The sequence below is a fragment of the Podarcis pityusensis genome (assembly GCF_964106645.2).
Source record: "Podarcis pityusensis genome assembly, chromosome: Z".
In the NCBI taxonomy this organism is placed as follows: Eukaryota; Metazoa; Chordata; class Lepidosauria; order Squamata; family Lacertidae; genus Podarcis; species Podarcis pityusensis.
In genome coordinates this window covers 1,060,352-1,072,942 of record NC_138044.1, presented here as the reverse complement: position 1 = coordinate 1,072,942, position 12,591 = coordinate 1,060,352, and the positions used below count along the sequence as shown (strand labels likewise).

The following is a 12,591-nucleotide window of genomic DNA, read 5'->3' as shown; positions in this document are numbered from 1 at the left end:
GGTTTTACTTTGCAGACTTTTGAACTATGCAGGGTTATTGATCAAGCAGGCTAAGGATCCTGTGTGATTCTAAACTTTGCTAGCAAAGCCAAATTTCCTTCCATCTCCCGTCATTTGTATGGTTTCTTTTCTGAGACCAGATATGCCAAGCAGTATGGGGACATGCCTTCCTGCGCCTTTTGGGGTTGAGAGCTGGGAATGGAACCTCAGGGTTTGGGGAGAGCGTACCTTTTCAGTGGGCAAAATAGGGAGAGGTGGCTAGCTTGCTTTCCCAGAGGGTAGCTGAGGGTTACATCTGGGGACTAAGAGCCATGACAGCAGATTCTGCGGTTTGATCTGGCGTTGTGTATAGGTGTTTACGCTAATCTTTAAATCCCCAGATGACTTATTCCCCAAATATATGAGAGGCCACCTCCTTTCCTACAGATTCCCTTGGGAATTAAGATGCGCAGAGAGGGCTTTCCTGGTAGTTCCACTGCGCTCAGAAGCTCCAGGGGGCTGGTGCCCAGGAGAGGGTCTTCTCTGCGGCAGGTCCTAAGTTGCAGAACCCCCTCCCCACAGAAGGTGTCTGGCACATTCACTGTAGAGTCTTGTTTTGTTTCTGGAATGTTGAAGCCTCATCTCTTCACTTTGTCATTTGACATCTGAGGGGTACGTGCGCGTGTTTGGGATCCACCCTCCTCCTGGCACTGTGATCTTTTTAAACTGTTCTTAATTCTAAATTGTTGTAAGCCAATTTGGGACATGCTTGTGCAGGACGAGTAATCAATTTAATATTTGTTGTTGTTGTTTTGTTGATGATGATGATGATATGTTATTTCTTTTGTCCTTCATAACTACATTATCAAATGATGTTTTTCCGTAGGAGTCCATGAGAAGAGGGCGGCTGCCAGTCATGTACCTTTGCTTTAATATATTTGGGGAATGGAAGCCAAGCGTCAGAAAAGTTGCCCTTCATTTTCTGATAGGATGTGTTCTTTCTTATGGGGGGGGGGGAGTTATCCAGTGGGCCTTTGCCTGCAGCAGTAGACACCAACCACTGAAACCTCCCCAGACTGGCCATTCCTTGCAAGCCAGCTGTTCTGCATGCATTCCAATGCCTTTCCATAGCATTAATGAGCATTAGGCCACTTAAGGCAGAGCTTGCATGACTGAGATTACTGCAGATCTGTTGCAGCGTTTAACTTTCTGGGAATCCTGGTGTAATCGGTAGATTTTAAGCAGGATAAATAATTTGCATTTGATATAAGGTTGTGTGTTGGTTTGGACCCTTGTTGGAAGTGCACAGGATCTGTGATGATGGACAATTTCAAAAGCAGATGCGTTTTGACAGCTGGATCAATAATTCACATTCTAATGCTCTCAGGATAGATATTTATCTGATTCACCCGCCTTTTTTCTTAGTCATTTCATAGAGTGGATAAAGAATTGTCAAGGGAGAGCATAAAATGAAGCTTCCTGAGAATCCCTCTTATTTCAGCATACCTGAAGAAGCTAGTTTATGGGAAATTGATAAGCACTGATAATACATGTTAATGACAGAATATCCAAACAACCAGATGCACCGCTAAATTTTCTCTGAGTGTTTGCTATTTTTAAATAGGAACTTTTTGTGCTTCGTTCTTGGAAGGTGTAGATGCATTTTTTATGTAAAAAAAAACAAAAACACTTTTAATATGCATGCATATTATGCTTGCTGTGCAAATTGTAGCTCCATTTGTTAATTATTGTAAAGTTCCTTTGCCTCTTTGTGGAAGCTTCATTAGTGAATTTTTGTAGCCATAAGAGGGAGTCTTGATCTAAATTGTTTCTAGTAAACACATGGGGAGGGGGGAGGGGAGAGGAAACAACAGATTCCTTCAAGGGAGTTTGATTTATTTTTTTTAATGGAGTGCAAATGTGGATAGTTACTTGCAGCTTCTGTTTGGTCTTTGGTATAAGTCAAACCTCCTTGGAATTGTTCCCTGCCCGCTCACCCCCAACTTTATATCAAATTATATCTGGAATTTGCTGTCAGGTGTACACAGCCTCTCTCCATCTACCCTCCCCTCTTTAAACGGTGTTTTATTTAAGGGTCTCTTTTGTGCTCTGTGAGCTGAGTTTGGTGGGAAGAATACCGAGGGCCTGAATGTGTTTTTCGCGCCCCCTCTTGAAGGTTAAGTGGACGTGGCGGGCTGTGGGTCTGCAGCTGCACAATGCAGAGTGACAGTGCTTTAAAACATTTTTTTGCAAAGTTGTTCTCATGCTGTCTGGAAATGCGGAGAGGAAGGGGGGGGACAGAGATGCCTTTTCTGCTTTTGCAGATGAGAAAAGAGAGAGCCACCTGTCACTGCAAAAGTGCAGGTGAGGGTTCTTGTAGCCCTATAAGTGTATGGAGAAGAAAGAGAGGAGGGACTGAAAGGGCTTGATAATACTTGCCCTGGCCTTGCTTCTTCAGTAGCTATGATGACTCGCTCTCCTCCCCCCCCTACCCCGTCCTTGTTTCCTCCCAGCTTTGAGCTGCAATGAGAATGACGGGGACCACCTGGACCGAGACCAGCAATACCCCAGCAACCAGAAAACGAAGCGCATGAGGACATCGTTCAAACACCACCAATTGCGGACAATGAAGTCTTATTTTGCTATTAACCACAATCCAGATGCCAAGGACTTGAAACAGCTTGCTCAGAAAACAGGCTTGACCAAGAGGGTTCTCCAGGTAAGAGAGGATGTGGGGTCTTCTGTGTCATCTCGAGGTGCATAGGAGGTTCGAATCTGCTATGGTGCAAGTTTGGTAACTTCTCTTCAAAACCTCTGAAGGGTCTGCAGAAATTGTGCAGTCCGGCTAAGATTCCTGGCATCATCCGTTCCGTAAGCACAGGCAGGTTGAACAAGCCATTTTGATATACTCCTATATATGGGGAGTGAGCTCCCATTCATGGGTTCATGGATATGGGCTCCCAAAGTGAAGCCCCTGTGACTCACAACAATTCTGTGCCCTTGTGAATGCCTTTTGTTGTAGCTGAGAAATTAAAGATGTGTCCTGTGTTTGCCTGATGCGTGAACTGCGGTGCTTTTGGAGTCTTGCAAGAGGTAGAAGCCACAGCTGAGAAAATAATACCTTGTAGGTTCTGGCAATACTAACCCCTGTGTGTGCTCTGTGCTGATGCTTGTCTGCCTACTGCCATTGTGATGCTTGCTTTTCCAAAACGTATCTGTGGTGCACCATCAGGAGAATGTTCCCAAGGCAAACTGGGTTGTGCCTGCACTGTCTTGCACTTTGGGGGGGGGGGGTCGACAGCAATGCCTCAGAGGAGAAAGGATATTTAGTTAGGGCACTGCCGGCTTGTTTGCAGGATCCTTTGGCACTGCCTCTTTGAGGCTGCAGCTTCTGGCTTTTGCCAGCTGAGCCCATCATTTCAAAAATGCTGTCAACCGGCTGCCCCCAATGATCTCAGTCTTCCCTGATGCATCAGCAGAAATGTGTGCTGCATGTATGGTGCACTTACATGCAAGATTTGGAAAGGCAGGACTTTCCATATTGTTGGCCTCAGTGCATGTAATCTGGTGCCCTGCCGATGTTTTGGGTGACAGCTGCCATCAAAGCAATAGAGGCAGCTGCTTTATACTGAGTTAAGTCACTGGTCCATCTATCTCAGTATTGAGATACCTACACTGACTGGTAGCAGCTCTACCAGGGCTTCAGGCAGAATCCTTTCCCCACTTTTCCCTTGAGATGCTAGGAATTTAACTTGGGATGCCCTACCCAGTGAGCCATGGTCCTTCACATCAGTCTCAGCCATCATGGCCAATGGGCAGGAGTCATGGGACCTGTAGTCTACGAATGGGTAGAGGGCACCAGAGTGGCAGAAGCTGGCCTAGACTCAGTGATGTTGAGGAGGGTCAGCACATCGGATCCAGCCATGGGGGCAGGAATAATGATGACATTTGCCAAAGCAGCTGATGGATTACATCCTCCTTGAACAGGCAAGTAGGTGAAGTAATAATGAGGCTTTCAAGTTTTGCTATTGCTTGTGATATATTAGCGTAGAGGAAGTCATGATAAAACCAACTTAGTATTATATGATGCTCATCCAATCTCAATAAACTGAGCCTTATGTATTGTGCTACCGTTGCTTGGTGACCAGTAACCCTACTTGGAGGTGTGGCTGTGAGGACTGTCCTGATGAGCTCTTGCACCTCAGAAAATAACCACTAACTCACTGCATGAGTTGAATTGCTCCCGCCTCTCATACAGAAAAAGCACAAACTGCTTTGGCCTTCTTGTGTGTTGCTTCTGCCGAACATGAGTGGGAAACTTTGTGTTTATGTCTAATATTTTGTTTACCAGCTTGCTCTTAGGCTCAAAGTTGATCAGGATCCTTTCCTGTGTCTCTCTGGGTGGTTTGCTGTAGATCAGCAAGGGGTTTCCAATTCCCAATGGTCTAACTATGGCAATAGAGACTGCCTGCTCATGAGGCGAAGTGAGGCAACCGCCCTGGACAGCCGGATCCAGAGGAGAGGCTGATCTGACCTCTGAGGATCACAATGCCCACTGTTGCTGCCATGGTAGCAGCGACAACATATGCCAAATCTGCCCCCTCCACAGCAGCAAATAGGATGTGATGCTGGTCTTCTCCCACCCCTGGACAGGAAATGGCAAGGGCTGCCCTCTGGGGTCTCCTGGGGTCTTTGCCCACCTGGTGTGATTCAGATCAGGCCCCTTTCCCACTGTGACGGCCCTTGACTCCCAGTTCAGACTGCTGGCTAAGGCTGCTTTGATCCTCGCTGCCCTGTTCCCAACACAGATCTTCACTCACTCCTTCTTCCTGGATGAGAGGGGGCATTTTGTGGTTTGCCTCAGGCACCGAAATGTCTTAGGCCTGTATAGCAACAACCAATAAACTTACCTTCTCTATAAATTAGACTGCTGGGTTGAAAACTGGGAGTGGATTGTTGTGTGAAAGGACCCGTGGAATTTGTTTTGGTACTGATTGCGAATTCCTGGACTGACCATGTGTACGCACAGAGACAACCTGCTCCTCAATTCCTTGCGTAGGTCCACCCAGCTGAAGAACTCTTATTCCTCTGGCTGCAGTTGGTCGGTAGCAGCAGAGTTTCAGTGTAAAACAAAACAAACAGAACAAAACAAGATTGAACAAGCCTGAAGCCCTCTCACCCCTGTTGTAGTGGGTGCTGAGCTACTGCTAATCTAGCTCTCTGTTTTCAGAGTCAACCAGTGGTGCTATTTTACTCTACAGAAGGTTAAAGTTTCAAGACTTCCTGGGGAGGTGAAATTTTGAAGATTTTTATGTAGAAGTTGAGTGGCCATCTGTCACGGATGCTTTAGTTGAGATGCCTGCATTGCAGGGGGTTAGACCAGATGACCCCCAGGGTCCTTTCTAACCCTACAATCCCTTCCCCAACACCATCACCTGACGCTGTGATCTAAACCACTGAGCCTCTTGACCAGGTCGGCGGTTCGAATCCCTGCGACGGGGTGAGCTCCTGTTGCTCTGCCCCAGCTCCTGCCAAACTAGCAGTTCGAAAACACACCAGTGCAAGTAGATAAATAGGTACCGCTGAGGCGGGAAGGTAAACAGTGTTTCCACGTGCTCTGGTACTTGTTACAGTGTCCTGTTGTGCCAGAAGCAGTTTAGTCCTGCTGGCCACATGACCCGGAAAGCTGTCTGAGGACAAACGCCAGCTCCCTTGACCTGAACGCGAGATGAGCACCGCAACACCATAGACTGGACTTAACCTTTACCTCTCTCTCTACACACACACACACACACACACACACAGAAGCAATGTATAAATTTTATTAGATTTCCTCTGAAAAGGGCAAATCTGAATTAAATCGGGTAGAAATGCAGGATGTTTGCATGTTTCTGGACACTGCAAAAGCCTTGCCGGCATTAGCCGCACCAATTTCATAGCGAACACCTGCCTGGAAGCACTCAAAAGGGATAGCGAGGTAATAGAGGATGGGACCCTGAACACCACCTGCTCATTTATGAAATAAAATATCACATTTCCAGAAACAGATTCTGCTTAGTCAACCTGCTTTGGTGCATCAGTTTTCCAGATGAATTGTGACTGCCTTATCCTGGAGTCCAAAGTCTGAATTTGCTGCCTGGGTGGATGTCCAGGGCACCCCACTCTTGCAGGAATGAGCAGAGGGTGTAAATGCAGCAAGGCTGGCTGACTGCATTTCGAAGTAAGTGAAGTCGTATGCATCGGAAAAGGAGGACTAGTAAGACCACTAATTCCGAAGTCTAAAATTAATTAACTGGCTTGTCATCCTGAGCAAGCACAAGATGCCTGGAGGAACACACGAAACTGCCACAGGACCCAAACTCTCGGGGTGGAGATCCCTTTGCCGCCCTGCCCCCCATAAAATACTTAAGCCCCCCGACACAGTTGATGGGCATTGCCATTCAAATGGGGTGTGTGTGTTGTGCCGTGTGATTGATTGTCTGGGGGCAGGGCTTACCTGCCTCCCCAATATTTTATTCAGGTTGGCACCCCTGGAAGCTGCCTTGCACCAAGTGAGGCCTGCTGATGTAATGAGCTCAGGGTACCACACAGTCTCTCCTTGCCAGGCGATGAACCTGGGACCTTCTGTGGGCACAGCTGACCTCTTCTGCCACTGAGCTGCATCCCTTCTGCAGGCAGAAAAGTGAACAGAAGTCACTGTGGCAGATGTGCAGGCTATGTTTTAATGGCAACCATCCACAAGAGTAGATGAATATAGGAATTTTGTGCTAAGGAGATCAGTTAATAAGTAAGAGGAATTTAGACATGGAAAGGCACGGCTTGCAGGGAGGTTGAGCTGAAAAAATGTAAGAGTGTAAGTTCCACAAGTCAGTTTTGTATGAGATGTGAGGAGTAGATTTGGACCCAACTTGTATGTGTGCATCTGGCTTTGGTGCGGGGGGGGGGGGCAAGAGTAAGGAAAGTCACCTGTGTAGAACAGGAAATCCTGTCTCTTGGGTTTGGAGACTCTCTCTGTCCTATTCCCACCAGTTTGCCTACTGGATGATCCCATCTCTGCACTGAAGCCAGCTCTGGCACTGGGGCAGCCTAACTGCCTCCTGCCCCCTAGGCCTAATTTGCCATCACATGAGGCCCTTTTGCAAAGGGATTGTGGTGCTTAGGCTGCATTATATTTAGAAAAATTATAAACTGGAAAAACCCTAAATATCTCCAAGCAGTGTACAAGTCCAAATGTATATAAAATGTGACTGACTCCCCACGAACCAATTAAAAACGAATATACATAAAGTATCATTAAAAATAAAGGTAAAATCCATAAAGCAAACATTAGCTATGTCCTGGCTTTTGACACCACCTTGACGGGCACCTGCCAGAGAGGCTGGTCTTAACCTTTGCCCTCCAGAATTCTCCCTCTCCTTTTCTCTACCGTCTGTGATGATGGCTGTCATTGTGTGCTGGAAAGCTCTGCTGTGTGTGCTGGAAACAGTTCAGTCTGCAAGCCCTTTCCAAGGGACATGGTGGTTTAGGTTGCATCATCTTAGTTTTATTTATTCGTTTAGAAAATTTATAAAACTGCATGCTCGAAAGTAAATAAGTAAATCTCCAGGCAGTGTGCAAGCCCAGGTGTATACACAGCCTGCACTGGGGACTCTGCCATCTATATTGCCTCCCTGTCTTCCATAGTGTTGATGTTGCCAGGTATGGGAAGCAGGTTCTGGGGTGTTGAGTTCAAGTGACCCATCACCACAAAAGAATTAAGTCCTGCTAGAAGTTTCCTTTTGGCTGATATGCAAAAATATGTGACCACCTCACTTGCTTATGGTTGATATCACTTACGTAGAGGGTTTTTTTTGGGGGGGGGTGATGTGTTTTATTTGTTTTCTAGAATTTGAGGTGTGCAAGTTAAAAAGGAATTCCTGCTTCTGATGATTTACTGCTTCCTGTAATCCTTCCTGTATTCCTGGAGAGCAGCTGCTGCCAGTCTGTGTTGGGAATACTGGTTTATCAGTGTTTTGGACTCCAGTATTTCTGTGCCCCCCAGCCAGTTTTCTGCACCAGCCTGGGTGTGTATAAAGAAGTAGAGGCAGCCAAGTTCCTGAACACGTGCAGAGTGCCTTTGTTTCATGAGTGAGCCCAGTAGACCCACTGGAGGAGGTCAGGGATCTCCTGATCCACAGACTTCTGTGTTTTTAGAAGCAGCTGCAGAATTCTCTCTCCTGAGGGTGCGACCATGGAAGAGAGAAAGACAGGATACAGATAACATGCTGATATGTTTAGATTAAGCTTGTAAAGTTGATACAGATAACAAATTAATAGTTAAATAACAGTAATAAAGATGAGAGTTACAAATTGCAATATAAATAAGGATATAAGAAATGACGAACATGGGTGGAGGGAAGTCACGTAGGTGTAATATTTATGTTTGTATTTGTGTAGTGCATTTGTATTGTCGATATTTGAATGGTTGTATTTGTAATGTTGTGTGTGCATTATTAATAAAAAAATAAAATTAAAAAAGAAAGAAAGACAGGAAAGGGCAGCATTTTGCCCAGTGGGATAAAAACTGGGTTGGCTTCAGCCAGGCCAGGCCAGTAGCACAGTGGAGCAGGGACACGACAGAGCACCATTATTTATTCCACAGCAGGGGTGTGCATTTGCCAATGCTTGCATGCCAAGTAAGAGAGAGAGAAATCCACCCAACTAACTGTGTGGAAAGAGAGGTGGGTTGCATATATTAGCAAGGGTTAAAGCAAGCAAATAAAAGTGGCAAAGTCCTTTCAACAGGGACCAACCAGAATGCCCACAATATGGCGAGCAAGGTTCTGAGTCCAACAAAATTCTTCATCAGGTTAGGTGCTAAGCAAAGTGCTGTGTGTGTGTGAGAGAGAGAGAGATTGAATAACTTCTGCACTTAGAAGGGGCATTATCATTACGGCATAGGCTTCCGTGGGCTAGTGGCCTGGTCCTCAGATGCATGCAGTGCCATTTTCACCTGTTAGAGGCATATACTCATAGGGATGTTAGAAACAGAAAACATTAGCTGTGAGGTGAGGGGGAAATGAAATGCAAAAAAACGATAACTGGGTTAAACTGAAAACATATGTAAAATAGTTACCGTGGCCATTCATGAAGTGGCACTGACGATAACGCAAATATTGGTTGATTGACTCCCCTCCTGCAGTAGGATTAAATCCTGTACTTTCTGGTGAGTTTTCCACTGGGAGTTTCTGTGGGAAGTTCCTTTGCTCAGAAATGACTTCATAAAGATCCTGTGTGGTTGACATGTCCTGCTGGTTTCTGGGTATTACCCTCTCTGGTATCAGATGTCTGTCCATTTATTCTTTGGTGTGGAGAGTGTGACCAGATTGTCCTGTGTGGAATTTGGAAGGGAACTTCTGGCAGATGGTGGCGCAAAGTGCCTGGAAGATCCTGATACGTAGAGAAAAAGAAAGATGCAAACATAACAAATCCATACACTTGAATTTATTTACACTGACATTTTAGGGGATCAGGGGTGTGTGTGTTGCAATCGATTCTGTAGCACTGGGTACAGAAAGTATATTTACAGTTGTCTATTAATGTATACACTGCACAGTATTCAGAACTTGAATTGCCTTGGCATAGAATTATGTTTTGTACGTAAAGGAAACTCAGTCATGGTTTAGGGCAGTGGTTTAATGGGAAGACTCATAAACCCATGTGCAAACCAGTCAGGGTGAATATGCATTGTTTTATAACCACTTCACTAAAAAATTGAAAAGATGCTCAACAAAGACCAGGCATAGTCCGACTTCCACAGAAATTTTGTTCAAGCCAACCAGGATGAAAGCTCAATAAACAGGTCATCTGGATGAACCAGACAAATGGATCAAAGTGTTCTGAAATCCGTTCTACAAATCTTAGCATTAAAAACAACAACAATTGCCACTTTCATGCTGCGTGGGAGACATGAAACTGACTTAGACTGAGACTCCTAGTTCATCTTGGCTCTGACTGGCAGCAGCTGCCTCCACCATACCTCCTGCTGCTTAGATGCTTTCTGTTTGGAGGTACCAGGGAATCAACCTGGCGCCTTCTGAATGCAAAGCAGATCCTCTGCTGCTGAGCCATGGCCCCTGTGAAGACCCCATTCCAGCAAGAAGCATCTAATGATTGCATTAAAGCGGTTTCTCTACTGCCTTTCCACTTCCTGCAGAAGTGCTCAAGGGGACTGACACACTGGAGCCTAACGACAGTCAGACCATGATGAAACAATTAACTAAAAGGCAACAAGCAGTTCCCCGAGAAGCTGCAAAACATGTGAAGGACCCAAGCTTTATTTTATTTTTAAATTGCATTTTCATCCCACCTCCCCCCGCAAAGCTCACATTGTCTTACAATGGTTCTCCTCCCCTCCCCCTTATCATGTAATCACCAAAACAACTGTGTGGCAGGTTAGGGTGAGGGACAGTAACTGGCCCAAGGTCACCCAAAGTGAGCTTCATGGCTGAGTTGGGGGGGGATTTGAACCCTGAGCTCCCAGGTCCTAGGTAAAGGTGAAGGGACCCCTGACCATTAGGTCCAGTCGTGGCCGACTCTGGGGTTGCGGCGCTCATCTTGCTTTACTGGCTGAGGGAGCTGGCGTACAGTTTCCGGGTCATGTGGCCAGCATGACTAAGCCGCTTCTGGCAAACCAGAGCAGCACACGGAAACGCCGTTTACCTTCCCGCTGGAGCGGTACCTATTTATCTACTTGCACTTTGACGTGCTTTCGAACTGCTAGGTTGGCAGGAGCAGGGACCGAGCAACGGGAGCTCAGCCCGTCACGGGGATTCGAACCGCTGACCTTCTGATTGGCAGTCCTAGGCTTTGTGGTTTAACCCAGAGCACCACCCGTGTCCCTCCTAGGTCCTAGTCCAGCACTATAACCACTGGCTCTCAAGAAAAGTGGCAACAGTGAGGTATCTAACACTAGGCATGGAATTCTTTGTTTACTTAATGGAGGCAGGGGTTGTTGTTGAAGGGTAATACTGGGAGGCAACAATTTTTGGGTCATGATGGTGCAAACCTCTCATTGATAGCCTAGGAAGCACCCCCCCCCGGGTCCATGCTGGACAGCAAACCAAAGGGTATTTGCCCAGCCCTGCCTGCAGATGACAGGGATCTAACCTGCGGCCTCCTGTGTTCAAGGCAGCAGCTCAGGGCTACAAGGTTGATCAGGGTTGAGAGAGTCTTCTGTGGTGAGACTGCTGGCCTTCAGCCTTTCCAGACTATGAGAGAGACCCAGGTAATACAGCAGCCAGCCTTGGGGTGAAAGGGCTCTGTGGTTATTTTAAATAAGAACGTACAAATCTTTGAAAATATTCACATCTGGCAGGTTTGCAAATGATGAAGAGTTTGCTTTGTGCTTTTTGCTTGGGATCAATTGGGTCTTGGAGCATGTTGACAATGGCTATCAGAGGCAGGACGTAATTGTTTTGGGATTTTTCAGCAGGAAAGCCTGGGAACGTTTTGGCTAGAGGCTCCATGGCTGCTTCGGCCCTTAAGGGGGGCTGGGCTCTGATTGGTCCATTTTGGAGGCATGCGGGTCTCCCTGACAAACAAGGCAATAAAGCCGCCAGTAATCAGATGTCCTTGCAATATCTTAAGTAGAGCTGGCTGCATCTGGGCAGAGCCTTATCCAGTCCTACATTGTGTTCTCACAGTGACCAAAGAGGCGCCTCTGGGAAACCGAAAGGAGGACCTGAGAGCAAGGTCACTCTCCCTCTCCTGTGCCAGTTTCCAGCAGCTGGTATTCAGAAGCACGGCTGCTTCCGGCTGAGGAGGCAGAGCAGAGCCACCATGGCCAAAAGCCCTTGATAGCAAGTCCATTGTGCACTTAGGGTCACCTTTAGCAAAAAGGACATGGCAGCACAGTCATCCCTCAGGCTGAAGTAGCTTCAGGTTGAGAGCTTTCGGGTTGCGCGCTGCGGCAACCCAGAAGTAATGGAACGTGTTACTTCCGGGTTTCGCCGCTCGTGCATGCGCAGACGGTCAAAATGGCATCATGCGCATGTGCGGAAGCAGTGAATCGCGACCCGCGCACGTGCAGATGCATAGTCGTGGGTTGCATTTGCTTCAGGATGCAAACGGGGCTCCGGAACGGATACCGTTCGCATCCTGAGGTACCACTGTATAGAGCTGAACATGAAGGAGGAAAGGATAACCGGAAGGATCAGCAGTTGGAACGCCAACCAGATCACAGAATTGTCAAGTGGGAAGCAATCCCCAAGAGACATTTAACCCCAACACGCAGGAATCACAGATAAATAATCCCTCACAGGGTAGCCATCCAATCTCTGCTTTAAAATCTCCAGTGCAAGAGAGTCCTCCACCTTTGGGAAACTGTTTAGTTTAGAGGGGGGAGGCAATTAAAGGGGAAGCGTATTTGAACTGTAAGGTTATGCTTCGCTTCCTCTCTCAAAGGAACATAAGAAGAACTCCTGCTGGGTCAACAGAAGGTCTGTCTAGTCCAGCATCCTGTTCTCTCACTGGACCACCAGACAGGGCCGGCCCACCCCACCCATGAAGCATGGTCCACAGGGGCAGCAGAACTGTCCTCTAAGGCAGGCACGTCCAGCTCCCAAGAGACTG

General features: G+C 46.9%; 1 protein-coding gene across 2 annotated transcripts in view; it reads left to right on the top strand.

Moving 5' to 3' along the window:
- LHX2 (LIM homeobox 2) overlaps positions 1 to 12,591 on the top strand; it is a 51,675-nt gene that overhangs the window by 23,427 nt on the left and 15,657 nt on the right. For both annotated transcript variants that reach the window (XM_080990963.1, XM_080990962.1), the window contains exon 4: positions 2,493 to 2,698. In XM_080990963.1, the coding sequence (XP_080847089.1) occupies positions 2,493 to 2,698 (206 nt within the window). The remainder of the gene's footprint in view (positions 1 to 2,492; positions 2,699 to 12,591) is intronic.